The sequence below is a fragment of the Fringilla coelebs genome (assembly GCF_963513975.1).
Source record: "Fringilla coelebs genome assembly, chromosome: 3".
In the NCBI taxonomy this organism is placed as follows: domain Eukaryota; kingdom Metazoa; phylum Chordata; class Aves; order Passeriformes; family Fringillidae; genus Fringilla; species Fringilla coelebs.
Window position 1 is genome coordinate 54,382,912 of NC_140030.1, and position 24,439 is coordinate 54,407,350.

A 24,439-nucleotide genomic window follows, 5' to 3' on the forward strand; every position below is an offset into this window, starting at 1 on the left:
CTTGAGATTTTTTTTTCTTTCAATCATATAATATATTCTGCAATATAAACTTTTGTTTTTACAGTTGTACAGAGTAGGCAGATAAAAACAAAAGCTGGATGAGACTAAGGCAAAAAGAAAACACAGAATTTGGATGATTGCTTTTCAAATTAATGACTAGCATTTGCTTTTCTGTCCTCCTTAAGTGTAGTTTTTTTCTAGTTTTAAAGCTGAATTGGCAGATTTGACATGTGAATTTTTTCTGCTTTTACTTTTCCTTTTCTCTTAGTCTACATAATGTGATTTGTTTGGAATTTGAATTCATCCTTAGATCTTGTAAGTGAAAATATTTTGTCAGCATATCTCAGAAAAAATACTGTAAATTTCTTTTATTAAATAAAAATACAAGTGAAAAGTTATTCAAAATTCTGATCTAAAAACCAAAGTTTCCTTCATTACAAAAGCTTGTCTATGCTACTCCATTGCTTAACTTAATAAATAGACAAAGTGGCTTGAACATTTTTTCATTGGTTTTGTCACAGGCAGTACCTGGAAAATAATAGTAGCAAAAGCCTTTTACATTATGTACCTGAATAAAACTGTTCTGAATCTTGTCTGTGGCATTGCAAGCTATTAAAATTGCACTGATCAGAGCAGGAATAGTCTAAGCCCTTATGACGGAAATTCCAGGGGATTGTAGAATGGGAGCCTGTCTTCCTGTTAACACAGCTCTTGAGTTGGTTTTATTAGATACATATATATGGGTTTATTATATCTGCTGCTCAGGCATGGTTCCTCTGACATTCTCATTACTTGGTATTTCCTTGCCTCAGTAGTCAATTATCTTTCTCTTGTTTGAGAACACTGTGCTGACAAAGAAGGAAAAACACTCTCACATTTCTGTCTTGCACAGATGTGCAACAAACCAAGTCAAATAGATTGAATTTAGGTTATGATTGGCAAAATGCCTGGAGACCTCCATTACACAGTCATCGTAGTTCTGGGTGCTTTACTTTCCTTTTGTGAAGTTAGCAGTCCCCTTTCTAATATTTAGTTTTCTTGAAAAATATAATAAGTACAGAACAAAAACAATATAAGTGTTCTTTGAACTGTGAAACTGTGTGAGTCCTGAAGTCTACAAAGTTTAGCTTTGTAGAACTCGCTGTAAGGTTCAAGCTCTCCTGATTTTACAGTCTAAACCAATTATTAAATTTGCTTATGAGGAAAAAAGAGGTTTAAAGATTTAATATGTTATCTGAATGCTATTTAAAGACTTCTTTGCTTTCTTACTTAGTTCCCAATGATTTTGTTGTTCTAGGGATAATATTTTCAAACAATTCAGATACCTTCATGTGAAAAACAAACTTTTACCAAGTTCACGTCACTGTACAAATGTAGGATATGTCATGTTCTTTCTGAATAACTGAACAAGTGACTAATTGTATGTTCAATTTATAATAAATAGCTGTGTATAGATTTTAATTCCTGAAGTATTTAATTCCTAACATGATATGACAGGATATTTGTAGGTTTCTAAGCTTAATACTAAGTTCCCACTGCACAGAGAATATTGTCCATGTAATGAGCCTGTGAGATGTATTTCTATTAAGAAATAAGTTTTGTATTTCATAGCAGAGTCTCATTTATTCGTGATGTGTATCATGGTTCCCTTCACTCTTCTCACAGCACCTTTGTAATGCCACATAAAGTGGAGAAGTGTTCTAACAGTTGTAGAAATGATGCGGTGATTGTGTTGTTCTGTCATTGACTTCAGTGGATTAGCTGCTGCTAATTCCCTTTCCTGTTTCCTAATGGCAGGAGTTTCCATATGCAGTCACTGAAGCCAATCATGTGCCTTCTGAAGCACAGCAGTCATAAATGGCTTGCCATATGTCAGAAAAGAGCACTTGGCCATATCAGGAAACTAAAATTAAGTTGTCTGAGCTTGTTTCCTATATCCTAGGTTGTATTTTCTTCTTTTTGCATATCTCTTCATATATTTGCTTATGTGATGTAGATTAAATCAATACCTATGTTATAAATGGTCTATGGAATGAACATGACTCCTTTGTCCTATGTGTTCTTGTAAACATACCACTCTTAGAAACTTTTCTAACATTCTTAGTCCTCAAGCAGTTTCAAAGGAAAATTTTTTCCCCATAATTTCTAACAAATAGATGTTTGGGATAATTACTGCTCGTCTCTTGATGTAGGCATAAATTTAATATATGTAGTAAAGACTTTGGCAGGAATTCTTTATCACTGGAAATGGGAGATAGAAGATCTCCCAGCCTGGGAAGGTCAGGAGTAAATTCATAGTGCATGAACTGAGAATTTGGGTTGGTCTCAGAATTTTAATTTTTTCTTGGAGAATTAGATAAAATCACAAACATATTGTCAGGGGACATTTTCTATAACACACTAGGAAGCTTTTAGGATGCCCTGTCTCCCAGCACAGACTTATCACATGCATCCCCATACTGTATATTCATACTTGTCCTGTGTACTGACTCATATTAGTATTGATGCCATATAGGAAAACCTTAAAGAGCAATGATAAATCAAGAGGGCAACTACTATTTTTTGAAGCTTGTTTTGACAAATCAATACTCACAGTTCATTAGTGTTTAGCACTAGTGAGTAATGAGATTCTCAATAATCAGGAAGAGAAACTCTTCTCAGCCTGCTATCATATATTTCCTTTACAGCACTCAGATGGGTATTTCTCAATATTTTAATGTCAATTGTTGAAATGTGGTCCAACTATTAAGTCACAGAAAGAATCAAGGAGGCAAGGTCTGAGCATAACCCTTAAAACATAGAAATTCTCCTGTTCATTATTATTGTTTAATAATAATAAGTACATTATCGTTATTATTATTATCATCATCATCCGTACAATTATTATCATTATTGTATTTAAAATTTATGCAGTCAAATTCAGAGCTCTTTGTGGAACTTTGGTACAGTCAATTTTGTACAATGCTATAATGGGCTGTGATAGCATCTCTACAAAGTTTCCCATGAAGCTCTTCTCTTGGAAAGAGTGAGGTTGGGAATGACAAGCAGGAACTTATTTGAAGTAAGTCAGGTGCTGCTGATTGTATTCAATGATAATGTGTCCTTTCATTGCTATTAAAGAATAGAATGAACAATTATTGTTTCTTCAACTGACTCTTCATCCATTTGTGAATCTATCATTAAGTAAATGACATTGCAAAATAACACAAACATGGTCCTTATTGGAAAGAGAAAAATCCCATCACCTGTCTTTATTTATTGGGCCTGACCATCCCATGTTTTTCTTATGGTCTCTTATATTTGTGGGATAACATAGAATAAAGAATAACTGAGGACAGATCACAGGATGGATGACTCCTGAGAAGTGAGATCCAGTCACCAGCAGCTAATCATATTAAATGATGCTAATTAAGCTTTTCTGTCCTCCCTGGGCCTATTACTTTCCAGAAGCTATCATGGTATATCCTTTAATATATCCAAGGTCGGATTATGTCTATTTGTTATTATTGTAGCATGCACTGTTACCTTGAATATACCTTCCTTCTGCTGTCTTTGTTGGAGCAATTCTATTGCTTCTCAAATTCTCTTTTCCTAGGTTATTATAGGTAATTTAGTATTTTTTTTCACATAGGTGCTTTGTTTTCCCCCTTTGAATAGTCATCCTGCTATGCATCTACACCCAGTCTTTTATTTCTTTTTTTTCCTTTTTCTGTTTTTTCTATTTAGTTGACCAGAATTGATTGCCATTATTTAGATGAGGCTTTATAAAGATGCTCATATGTCTCTGTCTCTAATAATCATTACAGAATTACAGACGAACAAATTGCCTCTTCTTCTGTGTAGTATCTTTCAGTGTGTCAGGAGGTTTCTTCAGAAAAGTGGGTTAAGGGAGAAAGATTATGGAAAGCAAGATGCTGACAGTGAAGGAACACAGTTCAGAGTTAAACACAGGCACTGAGATTCAGAGCTTGCAAATGGCAACAGTATCCATATTTATAAAAAAAAAAAAAGGAGGAAAAAAACCCCAAACCAGCCAAAAATAATTAGAGCATAGCAAAGAGGTAAAGCTTTCTAGTCTGCAAGCTATTCTTAAACTTCAACGTGCCTGTGTGGCCTGTTGCTTGAGGTCATTGGCACTCGATTAACTCAAATACACTCTCTGGGAAGCTGTACCAGATATTTCCCATTTTGCCCCTCCCCTTTCTTGTTCACTGGGTTCCTTTCACAGCTGACTATACACAAAGTTAACTGAGCTTTTAATCGGTTGTCCTTCAGAAAGATTTATATAGGGGCCACATTATGGCACAGATTGTTTTGCCAGGCCCTCGGGGGCACAAACAAGCAGCTGTACATTCCTGCCTTTTTAATGGTATCCAGACCACTCACTGGCAGGCTCAGGTCCCGTAATAACAGGCTTTTGGGATGCTGCCATCCGCTGCTCTATATTCAGTGTCGCAGAAATAGCAGAGTCATTCCAAATTCAATTTGCTGGAGTCGAACTTAAGCCCCATGTCCTAGAGCAGAATCACTTTTCCTGGGCACTGTTTTGCAAATTAACAATCTCTGAAGTGGGAAGAGAGCTATGCTGCTAACCATGTTTTCTTTATATTTCTTCCTTGTCCCTCTTCTTTCTCAATATCAACAACACAGCTTCAGCCCAACGTGTCACTTTGACCGACATCGTGGATTAATGTGTGATGAATGCCCAGCTGGCTACGTGGGACCACGCTGTGAAAGGTAAGCAGGCACCATGCTTTGAGTCATATGAAACAAAAGTATTGATGACAAGGAGCTGTTCTACCTTTTATTACCTCCCCTTCTCATCCCTAGTCCTGTTCTGAAACTCACTGAAAAAATTCCTGTGCATTTTCCTCTGATATTGGATGCATGAATTTGTGTTTTTCTTATGCTTGTTTCATTGTTTTATGGTAAAATGTAAGGTTTCCAAGAAGCATTTGCTGATAACTAAGAGTCTTTGTTAAAAGAGTTGCTTCTAGCTTTTCTGTCACTCTTCTGAGATTTTTATAAACCTTTTGTCTCTTTTGTCATCTGAATGTTTAGAACATGGTGATTCAAATACATGGTAAGTTACCGATGCTTCACTTACAGAAGTTAATATGCAGTAAAAATACAGCTCTTCTAATAAGTTACTTGTAGATTTTAATTGTTTTTTAAAAGAATATTTTACATATTTGTTGCTTCTCATTTTCTGTTGTGGTCTTTATTTAGCAAGTAGAAAAAATTAGGCTTTAATGACAAAAAAAGGTAATTCTTCTTGGTTAAATACATAGAGAAGTTCAATATGTATTTCCTACACTTATTGCTAGCTTTACAAATGCATTATGCTGAAAGGATCATGTGGAGAATTTAAATGAAACAAAGAGCTGGTGTGAGTTCTAGTGCTAAGCTCCCAGGAACCCCCTTCCACAGGAGGTGAGACCACACAGGCAAGGGATATCACCACGGTGTCTGCATGCCTTTGGTCCCTTGGGATTTCACATGGATGGAACAGATTTCAAGAGCAGTTAGTGTGCCAGGGACCTCTGCTAGCTCTTTGGAGGTCATGATGAATCAGAGTTGGCTTTGTCTGCGTGATCTCAGTCCCCTGTGACCCTGCCAATGACACCTTTTCAGGAGGGGCTTGGGGAGCCAGAGAACTGTGTAACACCTAGCTAGTCAGTTAAGGGGCATGGGAACATGGCCCTTGTGTTTCTTGGTAGGCTCTTGCCATTTGGCACTTGCATGAGCTGCTTGACGGATTTTTCAAGGCAAACTCTAAAAAAAGGTAAGGCTTCTGAATAAAGCCTTAAAATATCCAGGCTGGGATGAGAAAAAGTCGGAATAAAGCTAGGGTAAGAGACAACCAGAAAAGTAGAAACCTGACCATACGCCGTGAATCTCCCTATAGTCCCCTCTTTCCAATTTACAACTATTTCCTTTTAAATCCCCTGTTGTGCTATATCTGTCCTGAAGTGAGAGTGCAGGCTGTCACCTGTTTCCACCCATCATCACCGAGTCTGCTCCTGCTGCTGCTATTTCTGCCTGTCTTTTCCTGTCTGTCTGGGAAGTCATCACCTTCTTTCAGCTAGTGGGCTGTGAAGTTAATGACGGCAGGAATAAATCACATCAAGAGCACTTTGGTGGCATTTTGTCAATGCGGGGTCATTGACAGCTTCCATTAGCAACAAGTGCTGTTTCTGAGTAGAGCACAGGCTGTAGATGCAGTAGGACATGGCTAAATTGGATTTTAGCCTGATCTCCTAAGGAAATGAGGCTACTGTGATCTTTTTGTGCATGTCTCTCTGGCCGCCTGCGAAGTCATCTGCAGTTGTAGGTCAATTTCAACTACATTTGGCAGAAGGTAGGAGGGCTCAAAGAAGATAATTGTTCCCGAAGGTTTTATGAAAAGAGGTGGCTGAATAGAGGTTAATAAATCAGGACATGTCATAGCTAAGGGGTTGAATACTGTGTGAACTCACACCTGATTAAACAGATAGAGAGAGAACAAGAGAGATTGCTAAATGTTCTGCCCGTAAGAAAACTTTCACAGGGCAAGGAAAAAGTGCTGCTGTAGCCTGAGGGATTACTCCCTGCTGAGTAGCAACATCCTGCAGCAAATAATCAGCCCTTAGCCTTGTAACTGTGAGATATAAATCCACTGGAAATTAGGCCATTAATTCCAAAGCTCACAGAACTATTTGCTTTTAATTGTAACAAGTTGTTTTAAAATGTCTGCGGCTGTCAATAATAACGATCAGGAGAAAGCATGTTGCATTTTGCTATTAGCAGTGGTTGTGTAATTGCTGAGAGAGTTTGCATGAAATTTTCTTTCATTTTAGCAACTAGAAAGTGACAAGTGATCTGAGCCACGTGATTCATTAGCTGAACAATCCTAAATTACCATGACATAATAAGTATCATGAAGTGAGAGTGTGCAGCACTGTACTTATTTGGCCTAAAAATATATCCTCTGTCCCCTAGGGAGATACATATATCTGTCTGATTTGTAAAATGTCAAGAAAAAATTACTACTTCTCTCACTGGAACTCTCAGGAAAGTGGTGCCATAATTGCTCAATATTCTGAGGGGTCCAGATCGTAACACCACCTAAATAATTGCAGATATAAACTGTGTTGGGAGTTATCATATATCTGTAATTGTAGAGAGAGCTCAGCTTTCCCACATAATGTTTTTCCCTAAAAATTTAGACATAAATTTTCTTTCCTTTGCTCACTGGTCACTTTTCCAAAGGTGTATGAAATAGGCTGGACATTCTCTTAACTTCTTAGAATGGATGTATGAGAATCACAAAAGGTTGTCTTTTTAGCCCAGCACATTTACAGGATGATGATTTCCCTTTCCCAAATACAGTCTTGATAGGGAAAAGAAGCAAAATAGGTGAGAGTCTGGCTTTCCTGTAGGACTCTCTGATTTATGTGCATGGATCCAGTGACCTTTCCCTCCTAGAAGGAGGGTCAGTGTCCCTTATATGTGAGGAGAAGGGTGAGCTGACCCACGTCCTTCCTTGCCCCTGCCTCCCCCATTCTTGAAGTCTAGCACCACCAGCCACAGCCTCTCATGAGAACTGTGGCTTCAGACTGCTGCTCAGTGTAGTAAATATAATTCTTCCACTCGTGCCAGAGCAGCGAGCCTGTGTTGCAGTACTGATGGGAAAAGGGTCAAACATTTCAGGGGATTTGGTACAACAAATGTGTTACGCAGGATTGTTTGCAGCTTGCAAAGGTAGGCATTCTGACATCAGAAAATGCAAGATTTATAGTTGGTCACACAACAATAACATCTGTGCTGGGCACCTGAGTTAAGATATCTCACTGCGTGCTCACAAGCCATTTCTCCACAGGGCTTTTGCCTGATTTTGTGCACAGGTTGAATGCACATAAATTTCAAAGGCTCTGTAAAAGTAGTATTTCCAGACTTTAAAGTGTTTGGATTTGCAGGCTTAATTAACTCTGTCTCAAGGGTTTTTTCCCCCAGTAAATATAAAGAAATGTATAAAATAGGCCTGCATTTCTGTGCATATATGTGTATATACAGAGCATCATACAAACTCCTATGAGGAATATTAACTCCATACTGACCAGGCCCAGTGCACATTCATACACATATTTTTGGATAGTAGCCTTGTCTTTGGCACCACTTATGCTGAATAAAAGCAGTGTCACTCACATACATACCTGCATTTGAGAATAGAAAGAAATATAATTTTTTTGCTGCTTTTACTCCTATTTCTGTTTATTTTTTTTAATCTCAGAGGTGTTATGTTGTAGTTAGAAGTCATTTTTTTACATGTCTTTTGTGTAATGCATAAAAGCAATTTTCCATGCCGCATACTTACTGGTGTTTTTTAATCTAAACCTTCCCAAATAGATAATGCTTTGAACCTGAGAAAAAAAGCTGAAGTAGTAATGTCCTTAAGGGAATAAAGATGGAACTAAGCAAAGTGGATTTTTTTTTAATCTTCCCCTGCAAGTTCAGGAGAAGTAGTAGAAAAAGAGGAAGAATTTACATAGATACACGTACACATTTCTCTTTTCAGCTTTAACTGGTTTACCCCTACTTTCAGGATCATCTTCAGTTGGATTCAAGATTATGTATCTGCATAAGTAAAATATGGCTATGTGGTAGCAGGTTTTTCTAATTTTAATTATTGAAGTGTAAACTGATGAGAATACAAAGAGTTTTGGAGGTCTCCTGCTGTTAACAGGAGGAAATTATTAGCAGTGTGTTTCACATAAATCTTTGGAGTATTCTTACTGTGAACTGCTTGGTTTCTGTGAATGCTGTCAAATACAGAAATAACCCCCTAAATGACAGTGAAAGAAGAAAATAAACACACATTAAGTCAAATAGATTATTAGGACCAAGAGATACAGATTTATGACAAACACACCAGTAGTATGTTAGCAAAGCATGAGTTGACTTCAGATGTAATCTACTTTAGGTAAATTAAGGTAACTGCATAAATTATCCAGATATTCTCTGGTTTTGATAAAACGTGTCAATTAATTGTTACATGTTAAAATACATTCTTAGCCTTTGTAACTGAGATAATGTCACTGGAAAAAAGCTGATTTATTTTGGGAAAGTTAAGCTAAAAATTAGTCTTTTGTCGTTGCTGAGATATCTTCCATCAAGGAAAAAAATTATCTCTACCTTTGCAGGAAATACAATAAATTGCTACCTTTATGACAGGTTCTGAAAATAAAATACCTGAATTATTCCAATGACAAGATTTTGATGGCTTGTTGCTATGAAGAGGTAATTTTGAGAGATGACTGTGCTACAGGAGTGGGCTAGATTGTGGAAATTTTACTTATGGTCCTGAGTGCTTACATGCATCCAAACTACTAGACTGTTTATACATATTATTGGTTTGTGGGCTGCATCGTGGATGTCTTGAGAGAATGGAAAAAAATCCTATTTTGTGTAAAATTACAAAAGACTGCTCAATTAGTTCCCACTATTTTTTCCTCCCTGCTCTCAGTTATCCAGTTTTTATAATCTTTATGATCTTTGCTGATGATACTGAATAATATTTAGTACATGTTTAGACAGCTTTGCTTAAGATCCAACTAAAAGCATTATGAGATATTCTGGAAGGAAGGAAAAGGATGAACTTGATGCACACAAGAGTGACAGCATAGTGGAGCTCTGCATTCCCACATTACGATGATACAAAAAAAATCTGTCCTCAACCATGCTCTCCAGTACTACTACAGAGTAGAGAGGGTATCTGTGTACCTTAAAACTGCATTCAAACTGACTTTAAAATAGTAGGAAAAATTATTTTGTGCGATGTGTTTAATGTACTTTCTGTTTTCCTTATACTAATTGGAGTTCATCTGAGATGAACATGAATAAATTCATTAGCCAGAGCTGTGCAATTTTTCTTTTCTTTTTCTTCGCTGTCTACAAGTTGCTCTTACTATGAAGTGTGAGCAAATATAGCAGAAGGGGAAAGCAGAATATAAATAGGAAATGGGCTATGACATTAGTAAAAATTTGCTTTAAATACAGACTCATGTTAGGTCAGATTCACTAACCTGCTTTACATGGTACACACAGAAAATTGCAGGTGGGCAAGGCATGAAAGGATGTGATATTTTCAAACAATTCTCTTAAAATATGAAAGCTATAGTACGCAACAGCATAGTTCCTGTGCTAATGAGCAATCTTTGTGTTAGATTGCCCATACAGAGAGATTAGAAATCCATGAATTAAACAAATCTCACCATGCAGTAGATCAGGGGAAGTCTAAGTCAGGGGATGGGTCTTTTTAGGTAAACAAATGTCTGTATTACATTCTAAAGGTGTTTTTCTAAACTGAAGAAGTTTTTAAGGTAGAGGGAAAAAAACATCATCAGGATTGCTGGTGACTGAGTGCAGAGCAGTGATACATAATACGCTAATAAACAAAGTATATCTAACAGAGAGTCATAGAATAGTTTGGATTGGAAGGGACCTTTCAAGGTCATCTAGCCCAACCCCCCTTCCTCCAGAGTGCCACTAAGATTTCTTGCTATGCTTTGTGTCACCTTCAGTGCCAGTGACAAGATTTTTCTCCCACTGAAGTCTAATTGCTAGCAGAACTGGCAGGATTTCAACTGGTACTGTATCTACAGTGTTGTTAAAAAAGGAGAAGGAGAGAGAAAGTAAAAAGATGCTTAAGACAGACCTGAGAGAAGATCAAATCATTTTTGGTGATTAGGGAGGCAACAGAATTAAATATTTCTAATGAGGGGATTATTTAAGGGCCCTAACTGATACTGTCTTTTACCACAGGTGTGCAGAAGGCTATTTTGGACAACCTCTTGTACCAGGAGGATCATGCCAACCATGCCAGTGTAATGACAACCTTGACTTCTCTGTTCCTGGCAGCTGTGACAGCTTGTCTGGTGCCTGTCTGATATGTAAGCCAGGTACAACAGGCCAATATTGTGAGAGGTGTGCTGATGGATATTTTGGTGATGCTCTTCATGCAAGGAACTGTCAACGTAAGTCACGAACTTTTACAGCTCCTGACAGTATTGATCTGTCTTATAACTTTGTTCCTGAGAGGAAGATTGTGCCTCTGTGTGTGTGAGCAAGAGAATGATACAGCTCTAATAATGATCCTCTGCATCTAGAAAGGGAGGCTTTAAACTAAATAGGAAGAAAAACTTATTAAAAAAGCTCTGGTTGAAGCAGACATGGGAAGAAAACAATGGAGCATTGCATGGGTGCAAAGGTTATACTAAATGTCAGATCTCCGAAAATAAATTCAAATAAATGTAAAGTATTCACTAAAAATGCTATAAGCTACCCAGAAAAATCCTGTTCTCTTGTAAGATTGAAAGGAGGGAATGGTGTTTCAGTTTCAGGGTCCAGCTCTGGCAGCATTTGTAACCTGTTTCCCACTTATATAACCTCAGTAAAAGTTGGGAGGTGGTGCTGCTTGCAGGTCAGGATTCTCCCACCTGCCAATCAGACCCTAAAATCTCCAGACAATTTTTCTAAAATGCTCTGGAGGAAGATACCTGGCATGGCAGCAAGCTACCAATTCTCAGCTGAGAGGCAGCATGTTATTCAACTACCAGCCCCAGCACATCTTTCACCATAGTGATTGCAAAAAATTATTCAGTGGAGATGAAAAATTTGTTAGGAACAGGAGCTTTTCTTTCTATAGGAGGCAGTGGCTCTCTCTGAGCTGTTGCTGGCACAATTCAGAATGCAGAACAAGTGCTTTTAACTTAAAAACATTCGTCACATACTTTTCCTTCACATTCTGAGAAGTGGAATAAAACAAGTTACAAACTGTCCTGAAAGAGCCGAGCACTTTATTTCACTGTCACAAGGATTTATTCCTCTTTGGTCTATTATGATAGAGACAAGAGCAACCTTACTGAGTACAAAGGTGTTATAGCAGTATAAAATTATGCAAGTAAAAGAGCTGGGGCATTGTCTTACTGCTCTGTGTGAGGGAACATGGGGACCGTGTCTGCAGTATGTATTGTGAGCAGAGAAGACTGAGGCACTGTCATCCATTTCCAGGAATTGCCCTATTAGCCACTTGCACTCTAAAAGTGAAAATCCTAGGTTATGTTGGACCTCCAGAGAGTCTGTGGGAGCTAACAAGATGCAGATCACCCAGTTTCTCAGCTAAAGACAATAAACACTGATGTACACAAAGTCCTAGATAACCCTGAAGACATACCTATGTAAATGCTTTCCCTACCTACTTTACACAATGCCAGAAAAAAATCGGACAATCCTATGTAGTCTCTCCATAAGTTAACAGACCATGATGAATGATGTCATATAAGTTACAATGTTAAGTGTGTAAAGTGATTTAAGAAGAAGTGTATATCAAAAATTACAGCTTCCAGTGCCTTGTCACTATTTTTGAGTCATCAATATGACTGGTGCTTTGACCATTTCCACAGCAGTGATAGGTCCATGAGAAAGAGATTTCATAAGGGGAGAGTTTGGAAAACATACAACTAAAAAAAAATATTTAAAAGAAATGCATGTTTAATGTTGAATTAGGAGATTTAGTTTTGTTGTTCATATCATTGATAAGGAGAGCCCCCTAATGTATTCATATCCTTGTGCTTGCAGTTACCTTGTATTCATCTACTCTCTGCCTTTCATGTGGGTTTTCTTCTTTGCATATGATTTTTTATTTCCTTTGCAGACTTCCATGAAGTTTGCCCTGCAGCAACAATATCAGAGGGACTGCGCCTTTACTTTGTTGTTTTCAATTTTGTTCCTTATTAAAAAGCCAAATCCAAGAGTATTGCAAAGCATGAATTTGCTTTCAAATTATTGTTTGAAATGTCTCTTGCTCTTTCTCAGTACAGTGCATTAACCATTTCAAATGACAGTACAGCTTTATATCATCATAGCATCTCTGAATTTTTGGCATGTCTATACAAAACCATAAATCTAAGAACAACGAGCAAATGTCCTAAGCTTATTTGATTTTATTCTAGTAGGCTGTTTTTTGGAGTGAAACAGCGCAGTGTGCTAAACCAAATACCTGGAGGTTGAGATGGTAGTAAAGCTCAGTGTCACAAGATGAATTAAAGCAAATAATCAAGTCTGCCTATGTTTCACTGTATGGGTACTACTGTTGTAGGAGAATAAGTGTGTAGCTTGATCATAAATACAAGCTAATAAATATTTATAGAAACCTAGAGAGAATGAAAAGTCTTGACCAGTGTCTTTTGGGGAGAAAGTATGACAAATTTCTCCAACAGGCTACATTGTATTATAACAAACATTTGGAGGTTTGGACAGGAGCTAATTTTCCCAGTAGAGGTGAATGAATGGGAAGGCTCTAGGTGCAATAAGTGCAATTTATCAGATTGAGTAACAGTTTATTAGCTGAACAGCCCTGACTGTATGCTTCTTCTCTGTGTGCATACTGCCAGAGCCAAGAAAAACAATCAAAGTCCTGATATTCCAAGTTCTCCCTTACCACTGCATTGCACTCAGTCATCTGTGACTGAGTTAAGATACCATGGAGCGCTGCATGTTGTAATATAAATAGGAAAAACTCATCTGTTTATAAAATCAGTGTTAGTTTTCTTTTTGATTCTTGTGTTGTCGTGTGCCTGATAAGCAAAGCAATTCAAATCAGACTGAGCTTGGGTTTTGAGGTCTGTATAAAAAGGTTGGTGAAACACTTTTAATTTGCATTGAGGATTGTAGTTTGTTGAATCTGAGCTTTAGCATCTTCTTTCCCCACTGACCAATTTAATTAAATATTATACTCAAAAAGAAAGTATATATATATATGTGTGTGTGTGTGTGATATATATATATATATGTGTGTGTGATAATTATCACCATGTACAGTTTGGAGTGTCAGCAGTTTTAAAACATCAGGTTAAAGAGGGATGTATACAGGAAAAAAGAGGTAAATTATAGATTTGTTTAGTATTGGAAGCTGAAAGGAAAAGATAAGAAATGTTAATTACATCAGAAATGTCTTTTAATTTTTACTTTTTAAAAATATATTGCAAAACAGAAGGAGACAGAAATCTCTGAAGGTGTTACATAACTGGTATGAACAGCAGAACCAGCACATTTTTGTTACTTATTCCAGAATTTCTGCAAACATTTGAGAAACAATGCCATGAACAGAGTGTCAAGTCATAAAGTTGCTTTTGTTAAAAGAAGCAACTTCTGCAGAATACCTCTAAAGCAGGGAGAAAACCCCCACGCCAATCCTTTTATTTGTAATTGGAAATTATAAATTAGCAAGTCCAATGAAGTAATGAGGAAGGTCCTGTTGTAATAATCCATATATAGGAAAAATAAAACTGTCTTTTCTCACATAGCACTTTCTGACATGCAAGTATGCGACTGCCATGTGTTCACTGCTGGGGCTCTTAAGTGTTTCTTAAAATGAAGGTGTCAGGTTGAGAAAAAAAAAGCAACACACGCAGATAGGGCACTGCAGGAAGGCAAAATGTGGACTGGAGCCCAGGTCTAGAGAGTAGATTGATAATTGGTATAGAGATGTAGATTCATAAAAAAAAAGTATGTGCAGGAACCAGCTCATGGTGATCAGTGACTGCGTGGTTGTAGTCCCTGTGGCAACAATCACATCCCTGATCTCTACAGCGAGTGCTAAGGGGTTTTTTCCAAATCTCTGCCTGCCAAAAGGATTGAAGGACACAAAGGTTCTTGTGGTTGAAGAACATAAAAGGTGATAGTCATCTTCCCCTAAATTTGTCATCTCCTAAAATGTAAGAATTTAAGAGCCAGAAACATTGCTGTTTTCCTCAAGAAACAGCTTTTTCACTGCCTTTTTAAATCTTCAGGAGAGCACTGCGATGAGTTAGGTTGGTCAGTTGGGTTACATTTCCTCTGGGAGCTGTGATGTTGTTGCTGAGACAGAAATCCTGGAGAGTCATGGTAGCAGATAATCCTTGGTATGTTTTTCAGTGCAGCTTGGGGCATGAGAGCCTTACTGCCTCTGTATAGTGTCAACCTTGTACTGGGTTTGCAACCTGCCAACATTTCCTGACAACTACATGAACAGGGAGTGAACTCCAGGACAGCAGAACCAGCACATGGAGCAGTAACACTCCCACTGGTTGGAGCTACATCCTGTACACACCCTGTATAAGGATGTGAACCCTCTTTGTGTTTTTCTCTCAGCACTGCCCTTCCCTTCCTTGAGACTCTGAGTCTTTGGGCACATACTTAGTAATCTGCCTTGATCTGAGAGGAGCATCTAAAACAAGCTGTTAATGAAGTTGAGGCAACATTTCTGACTGCAATAATTTGGAGAAAAATTCTGCATTAATATGGGCAGCTTAATATGTCAGTGTATGGGAGTAGGCTCTTCCTGCTTAACCCAGGCTTTACATTTCTCAGGGTGGCAAAAGCTGTGCTGTAAACATTTAGCTATTAGATTTAGCTTCAGGGAACACACTGACATCTCCTCCTTCCTCTGCAGCCTGTCACTGTCACATGAATGGCTCCTTCTCGGAGATCTGTGATTCTCGGACGGGCCAGTGCGAGTGTAAAGCCAATGTCATCGGGCGCCGCTGTGACATCTGCAAAGTGAGTGACCAGAAATGGGGCTTCCTTTCAGCTTTCCTCACTGTTTGTCTCAGCTAAATACCATTTGGTTCTGGATAGGGTTTTCTGTTGGTTAATTTTCACTTAAAGAACATACATGGATTCTTACATAGAGAAAGGTAAAATGATTGCTTTTTAAACATTTTCTAATAGTTTTCCTGAACAGAACACAAGACATAGCGTTTACATCCAATTAATGTATTTTAAGCCTCGCTGTATCTATAAGTACATTTGTATACATATTATATACACTTCATATTTTGAATGTTTGATATAGAAAATTAGTTTAAAATATTGCAGCTTTGGGAGATAATCCCCTCATGAAGAAAGCTGCAAAATGTCTGATAGCATCTGATGTTTATTTTTTTAAAAAAGCAGGGTGCTGGTTTAGTTCTGCTGCAATGTTCTGCCTTCATGTTTTTTTCTTAGGGTTTCTTCTTTTATTGTCTAAACAATGTATTATTTTTTGGTGAAAGTGTTTTTTGCCTTGACATTGTTTTCCTGTCTCATAAATCACTGCAGAGAAATATTGTTTCATAAACTTTCACAGAGTTGTCTTCAGGCAGCTAAGGAATATGCTATAGTCGGCTGCACATTTCTCTAGTTCAACATACGGACTCATGAGTTAGGCCTATGTCCTCAAAACACCTTCACCTGTGTGTAATTTAAAGAACATAAATAATTCTGCAGAAATCAAAAGGATCATTTTCACCCTTGAAAATGATGCAATTTCTGAAGCGGTTTGCTCACACTCTGTTTTCAATGGTATTTAAGGAGTCTGTTCAAAGAAAAATTGCTGGTGTCAGTGGAATTTGCAGATTGCACAAGGTACCCAGCAAACATCTCAAGCTCATTAATACAACACTGGTGATTGATTGGAATTAATCTTTGTTTACTTCAGTGCTTACTCCTGTCTTTATTTCTGTACCCTTTTATGTGGTGTAGTTTTCTTATCTTCTCTTTCTAACAGTGTTTCCTTTTCATTCTTCAAGCCCAACTACTTCTGGGCCCCCGAGAAGGTGTTTTGTATACCCTGTGGCTGCAGTGCTTTAGGATCTGTGTCGCTGCAGTGTGATATGCTGGGAAGATGTATCTGCAAACCAGGATTCATGGGCAGGCACTGTGAAATCAGCAGACAGGTGCCTCAGTTGCACGAGAGCGCGGGGAGCAGTCAGCAGATCCGAGTCCCCCCGCGGAGGTGGGGCACCGGCAGCGCCAGTGGGTGCCCACGCGGTGCTTACCGCCCTGCAGCTCCGGTAATGGGCAACTCTGCTTTGCATGGGCTGCAGCATCCTGTTTGGCTGTGTTTGGAGCTCACACAGATTGCCTGGGCTTCTCAGTTTTAATACCCGTGTCACAATATAAGTGATTCTCAAGAAACTGACAGGCTCGGAAGACAAGCGGCATTTTAGGACGCTTGCCCAGTCCTAAGGGCTTCATCTTGCAAGTGGTGATATCAGCAAGAAATCAAATACCAGACTAAGTCCCAAAACAGCACCATCCACAGCAGCATGCGCAAAATGCGTGGGAGATGTACATAAATCAATGGAATCAGTGGGATTTCTTAGACTTTGCAGCATAAGACTTGCTTTTCTAACAATTCAAGAATCAATAGCTTAAGGAGGTGGAAGAAGGATCAGCACCAGAGGCAAAGAGTTAAAATCTAATTTTAAAATACTGAACATAACTGGTGTTGAAAGTTCTCATTAGCGAATACTAGTAAAAAGTTCTCAGTTATCTGAGCCATTTTTAACTCAGTGCAGTGCCACTTATGTGAGTGTAATGCCAAAATGATAGGAGAGTTCATTCCTTATCACAGACCAGCAAAGCAGCTTATTTCCTAAAATTAAGTAATTATATATATATATAATAACTGCTTCTAACAGAGCAGTATTTTAGGAGTGTTGTTTGTTCTCCCTGCAACTCAAAATCCCCACATTTACCACATCCTGTTTGAAAACTGTTTTTCATCCTCAGCTTGACTCTGGGACCCATGATGTATTTGTTCATATAGACTTTCTTGGAGAAATTATTTTTTTCCAGTTAAAAATGTATTAGGTTACTGTGTTGCCCACACAGTACACGGATAGAGACATGATACAATGACATACTCAGAAAGTTCAGTGTATTTCCAAATTGTAGTCTAGGATCTTATCTCTTGTTCAGTAAATGTGATTCTTAGAATTTCTGTGTGTAAGCAAACTTTTTTGAGAACTTTAACTTAGGGTTAAAGTTTGCATGACTGACCAAAATGACTTTGTGTGCAGCCCTCCTCACAGAATGCAACCCAGCATGGTGGTAGTCTTTTCCAGTTTAACACAGTGTGGAGTGCTGATATCAGACTTTTTCTGACTGTTACCCATATAAACAGAATTTATTAGATCCTAGCAAACTTTATCTTGAGAACTGAGATGCATGCTGTGCATTGGTTATTTCACTGCATGAATCTGAATGTCTTTCCTGAGATTGTGTGTATTCACATTTCTATGTTTCTTCCTGTGTAAAAGAAATCTTTAGAGATAGTCAAGTATTTTAGTGAACCTTGAGTTTAATTAAATTAGTCTGACTACCTCTTTCTCTCTGCTATGCCATGTTTTGTCAGGTAGAAGTATGAAATTTGCAAAACATTTCAGTATAGAGTTTGGAAATGAAAATCAGTGTAGTTCTTTATTACATGTATTATCAAGCATTTGCCTAGGTTTGTATGATTTTCAGGTCAAATTCTGACCATAGATGTGGTCCTGTATTCTGACACCTATTAGCAGATTCTGTGAGTAGGGAGCTTCTGTATTAACCTCGGAGATCAGATTTCAGGACGTTTCCATGGAACGCTTCTGAGGTTTCAGAGAATTCCCCAATACAAAGGGTTAGTTAGGGGTTCTACTCTGGAACAAATCTATATGAAATAGTAGTCATAGAATCATTAATGTTGAGAAGGACCTCCAAGTCTATTGAGTCCAACCTTTGTCTGGTCACCACTCTGTCAACTAGACCATGGTACTAAGTGCCATGTCCAGTCATTTCCTGAATTACTTCATCACTGCCCTGATCAGCCTGCTCCAATGGCTGACCACCCTTTCAGTGAGGAAATTGTTCCTTTTTTCCAACCTGAGCATCCCATGGCACTGCCTGAGGCCATGTCCTCTTGTCCTGTTGCTGGTTCCTTGGGAGAAGAGGCTGATTCTCACCTGGCTGCAGATCCTTTCAAGGATTTGTAGAAAGAAGAGTTTCCCCCTGAGCCTCCTCATCTCCAGGCTAAGCACCCCCAGCTCCCTCAGCCATCCCTCACAGAACCTGTGCTCCAGACCCTTCAGCAGCTCCATTGCCTTTCTCTGGACACGCTCCAGCACTTCAATGTCTTTTCTTCTAGTAAGTGGCCCAGAACTGGGCACAGCACTAGTGCTTAGTACGGAGGGACAATCACTGCAGTAGTCAAAGCCAGCGCAGCTCCATTGATTTGAAGATCTACTGATTTATAGCTGGTAAAAATCTAACACCTCATGCGTGGATCACAAAGTAGCACGTTATAAATTAAATATTTTTCACTTTCTTCCATTAATATTCATTAGCAGTGATCTTTTTAATATCTCATTTTTAATATTCTACTTTTCTATCAAACTTGCTGATAGATTTTATTATTAATTTTGTAATATCAATTTCAAGTGAAGTTATTAATATGATTTGGATTTCTGTGTTCACTGAAAGGCCTGAAAAACAGGTAGAGAGGTACTCCCATTTTAAAGCTCTCTACCTCAAGACTGAGTTTGTCATTTGAATAACAAGTCTGTTTGTTTCAAGGAGCCTCTGTTGACTGATGCAGTGAAACTCACGAGGTCTTTTGGTTGAAAGATTTGTGCAGAACTTTGTATCACAGTATACAAATGAGTGTGTGTCTTCCCTTTTTTACTTTTTGCACTCCACAAGTGAAGTTAAGGAGGAAATTTTTTACTACAGTTGATAACATCTACTCTGGTTCTGTGGAAACTTTATATTGATCACTGCAAAAAAGAAAGAAAAGAAAGAAAATAGAAGAGAACCAGAGGCTTAATCCAGAGTTTTTTTATCTTAAAAAAAAATCCCCATTATTTGTTTGTATTGTACACAAATGCACTATCTCTATGTTCTTCTAAAGTTATTCCTATATATCATTCTAAAGAATTGCCCTTAAGTTACTGTGTACAGATATTGCCTTTGCTCAGAGGAGATAAAATGTAATTCAGAGGTTTTCCAGTTGAATCGATCTCCAGTCATAGCTAAGAATTTGAATTCACTCTCTTAGCAGCAAACTCTGCCTGACATGGCCTTACAACCAGAGATGGGGTATGCATTTTGTGCTGACATACCTTCCATTCCAAGTGAGAATTGTACTTAGGCAAACAGCCTCACAGGAAATGTGTTACATTGCAGAACATTCCTTATAGGAATTCCGAACGTTACCATCAGGTAGTGTTCTGAAATCTTTATTTTTTCTCAGCAGTGTAGAGCACTTAGTGTCCTTGCTCCAGGGTTTTACCACTGCAATTTAACCTGTTAAAAGCAGTACTTCAGTGATGAAGAGGAAAGAGCAACCCTGATCTTCCTACACTCTCAGCCTTTCCTCTTTTCTCCTGGTAATCATTCCATGTACTGACTGCTCTTCCTCACTCTGTGGCAGCCTGGAACATTTGGCTTACAGTCTTCCAGAGGATGTGTTCCCTGCAACTGCAACTCTTTTGGTTCCAAGTCCTTCGATTGCGATGGAGACGGACAGTGCTATTGCCAGCCCGGAGTGACAGGAAAGAAGTGTGACCGCTGCGCACACGGGTTCTACAACTTTGAAGAAGGAGGCTGTACCTGTATGTAAATGTTTTCCACCCAAGCACAGATTTATTTGTTTGTTTGTTTATTTATTTATTTATTCCTAACATTCTAGTTTGGCTGATTTTGGATTGCATAACAAATTTTCCTGACCGGGGGTTCATAGACAGCCTTGTGCATCATTCACTTGACAAGGGTGGTAATTAGCAAGAATGAAAGACCCAAGCCATTTCTGCTATTTTACAAAGATTTAATGAATTTTATTTTATTTAGAAGGAACAGGAATGTCATTTACTCCCTGTAGTGTCTGCCAAAAATATTCCATGAAGTTCCTATAATTTAGTTAAGAGTATCATAGAACTCTGACTAAAATTTTTGCCAAATCACATCAACTTGTAGGAGTGTAAATGGAAAACAACAAGAACACAAACTCCCTTTGATACTAGTTTTATCCCAAACCTTTTCATTGTTCTTATATGGTGGATCCTCTTTTATTACCATCCTTTCCTGCACAGCAATATTTAGTTGCTTACTTGAACTTCTCATGTACAAGAAGATCTTTAAGGAAAACTCTCTGCGATATCCCTTGTGTAAACACATGAAAAAATCTCCTTTTCTAGATGCTTAAACTCCAACATTAGACATAAATATATCCAGCCACCTCTTTACCTTTATTTTTTTCCTTTTGGAAATCAGGTCAAAGACTGAAATGAATGCTTCCTATCCTTGAAGTAGTGCAGACTGCTATATCAAAAAGAACCCAATCAATAGGTTTCTTCACAGGGAAATATCCTTCTTTCCTGATAGAACAGGATTAGTATCTTATTCTAACATTTCACAGGTTAAAAGCACATCACTATTGTGAAACACAACAAAATGTTGATGACTACAGTTGGGGAAGGAAAATGAAAGGGCTATTAATGAAATTGCACATTAAAATTTTAATTGCTCTCTTGGCAAACTTTAAAATGACAAGGTTTAAGAAACAGCGATGAAATGGTAAAATACTGTAGATCCATGTAACATTTTAAATATAAATGTATTGGCCTGTGGTCATCAGATGTTTAAAGCAACAGCAGCAGCTATAGATGTTGAGAAAACTGAGAATTTTTAAAGTTCCAAAGTTAATAGAACAGGTGGAGAGGAATTCTGTTTTCAGTGTGCTCATTTTTCCACATTTATTTTTAGTAGGCTTCTATGTATTCCTTCAAATGACAAAAAAAAGAGAATTAAATTATGAATCACAAAGAAAATCAGAAATTTAATAGAAGTATATCAAGTCATGCTGGAAGGAAAAGTACAGAAAAATTAATTTCATTGTGACAGTTAAATATCAAATAAAATATTGGACCTCTTTTATCTAGCATTTATCCAAAAGGAATATAATTTGATTTTTTTCTTGCGCAATATAAATCCATAAAGCCTAAAAACCTGCTGAAAGCATTGTCAGTGTTGGCATTCTAGCAGCAAAGATACAAAAGAGGTTTCTATTTCACTATTGCTTGCAACAGTTGGGTTGTATTTTTCCCTCTTATTTTGAAAATAATTAGAAGAGTAAAAATAGAAAAACATTTGAGTATCTCCTTCCCCTCCATGCTTTTTTATCCAATTTTGTGTAAGACCTGGAAGCCCATAGATGAGCTGTCACATCTGAGAGCCTCAGTCTCCCAATGAGATGTATTCTGAAACTTCAAGCTAGTGTGTGAAAATATTCTAAATTGCATGCAACACATTGTGTTCCTGCCATGATGGAGGCAAAACTTGCTATCTTCTTTGCATCAGTTACCTTATCTTGAAGGCATTGGTGGGGAAAAATAAAGGTCAATTCTTATTTGAACTATAGATAGGAGTTCTATCTTTGCACATCCCTTGTTTTCTAGTTTCAATCCAAAGTATTTCACAGTAAAGGCAATGAACATAAATTAAGCCCTCAGTAACAAAGTTACACTGCCCTTTAAACACCCTGAGGAACAGGTTATCACACAGAGAGTCAATTTGCTTATGATGCTTTTCTCTGACCTCATGGGTTATGTGGATGATGGGTGTGAAAATAACCACACACCAGTTCTGCTCTTTCAATCACTTGTGTGTCTTGTGCCCCACAACTACTTATCCCTTACATACCTTGAATCTGTATTTGCCACTAATGAATTGTTCACTTAATAATCCTTTAAGAGCAAAGACCACTTCTGGAAGCACCTCCAAACCTGAAGTACCTTTGATTTGGTATAATTTGCAGAGAATTCCAGTTTCCCATGGGGAGGAACATCAGTTTGTTGATGTCCTCCCAAGGCAGAGGATATGTAAGCTGAAAAAGAAGGAATAGAAAGGCAAAAAGTAACCTAAACACCTTTTTTGCCCTTTAAGGAAAGTCTCTTTAGAGCAGCAGAATTTTCAGAAAGTATTTCTCAATTTGGTATAAGAGGTTAAATAGGCTGCAAGTTCCCTGCATAGATGGCTCAGAGGCCCTCAGGTGGCCTCTTAGAGGAGACAGCATGGGACCAGAAATTGTACAGCAGCACTCCTGCAGTTATGTCACACAGAGTGCACCATCTCACAAGTCTCTGTGCTTCTGCAGTTGGTGCCTTTATTTTTCCCATTCTCTTCTCATTGCAGCTATTTCAATCACAGTTGAGGTGTGTTTCGCTGCTACTGCGTTTGGTTTTTCGGGGTTTCCCCTACACTTTCTGCCCCATCATGTCCACAGATAACTGAGAGTCCACTGTGCAGTAAAGGAATGATCCTAACCCCACTAGGGTCTGCCCTCCAGGTGTCACATAAAGGGATAACTTTTCCTCTGCTTTATTTTTTTTCTGTCTCCCATGAAGCCTGTGAGTGTTCACGTTTTGGCAATAACTGCGACCCCGTCAGTGGACGCTGTATCTGCCCTCCCAATACTGTGGGAGAGATGTGTGACAAATGTGTGCCAAATCACTGGGGCCATAACATTGTCAGTGGCTGCAAGGTGAGTGGCTTTCTATTTTCTCTGTGTGCATTGCCTCTTTCACAGTAATTTATAGCTGGAACACAGTTTTTGGCGTGTAAATCGTGGTTCATCTCCATATTGCAAGTTTTGGTATGAGACTGTGGTATAAATGTTGTCAATCTGTTACTGTTACTGCACTACAGATCCTTTGTCTCAGATATGCAGCCTGTAACACAAAACACCCTCTTGGTCCTGCTGTCACACTGAATGAGGGTCCTGCTTGAGCCTGATTTTTTTTCATTATAGCTGTGTGTTTAACATGATTGAGGAGATTACCACAGTATTGAATGAGGTATGTAGATGTGTATTTATAGGTGATTAGCAGTGCCTTTGGGGAACAAATTTACTTTGGCCTTAATGGTGACACCACTGGGAAGTTTGCTTGAGAAGGGCTTCAATTTGTGTATAAAAGACAGCAAGGAGAAAGGAAAGAAACATCCACCTTAGTTACAAATTACACTTTATTCCCCTGTTCTTAAAGGGGAAATAAACTTTACAATTCCCCTTTAAATCCTTCTTATTCCCATATTTGACACAGAGTTAAAATATCTGAAGAGAAAGAAGAAATAGGAAAACAATGGTAGAATATTGAGGTTGCCATGAAAGCTGTTGGTAATGACCTTGAGGTTAGTGGCACAGTATTCAGTTAAGGTTGAAAACTGGTGACAGTGGACATCATGGAAAGTCCAAATGCCTTCTTCCTGCCTGCTGTGCTCATTGATGATAAGGGATTTAATAGCACTGCTCCAATTACTCCAGAAAATTATATCTTTTTGGAACATAGTCATACACCATTAATACTTGTTTTTAAAAGGCTGTTACTCATGTAGCTCAGGCTGCAAAGCAACTGACAAGAATGATTTCTTTTTTGTATGTATGTAAAACTGCTGTGAAACCTCTGCAGTGCTGCTGTGATATAGACTCTTGGCTTCTGAAACCAGCCTAATGAGGTTGAAGACCTCTGTTTGAGCTCTGGAGTATATTCTCTGATTGTCTTTTATGTGAGCACATTAGTATGACAGTTCCATGGCACCATCTAAATTAATGATGATCTATCAG

The 24,439-nt window shown here is 38.1% G+C and overlaps 1 protein-coding gene across 7 annotated transcripts in view; it reads left to right on the top strand.

The window, feature by feature from the left end:
• LAMA2 (laminin subunit alpha 2) overlaps nucleotides 1–24,439 on the top strand; it is a 336,534-nt gene that overhangs the window by 199,658 nt on the left and 112,437 nt on the right. For 4 of the 7 annotated variants that reach the window (XM_084202390.1, XM_084202391.1, XM_084202392.1 and 1 more), the window contains exons 18-23: nucleotides 4,651–4,737; nucleotides 10,804–11,015; nucleotides 15,473–15,579; nucleotides 16,590–16,853; nucleotides 20,252–20,432; nucleotides 23,223–23,359. In XM_084202390.1, the coding sequence (XP_084058516.1) occupies nucleotides 4,651–4,737; nucleotides 10,804–11,015; nucleotides 15,473–15,579; nucleotides 16,590–16,853; nucleotides 20,252–20,432; nucleotides 23,223–23,359 (988 nt within the window). The remainder of the gene's footprint in view (nucleotides 1–4,650; nucleotides 4,738–10,803; nucleotides 11,016–15,472; nucleotides 15,580–16,589; nucleotides 16,854–20,251; nucleotides 20,433–23,222; nucleotides 23,360–24,439) is intronic. The other 3 variants (XM_084202394.1, XM_084202395.1, XM_084202396.1) reach the window with 1 other exon arrangement.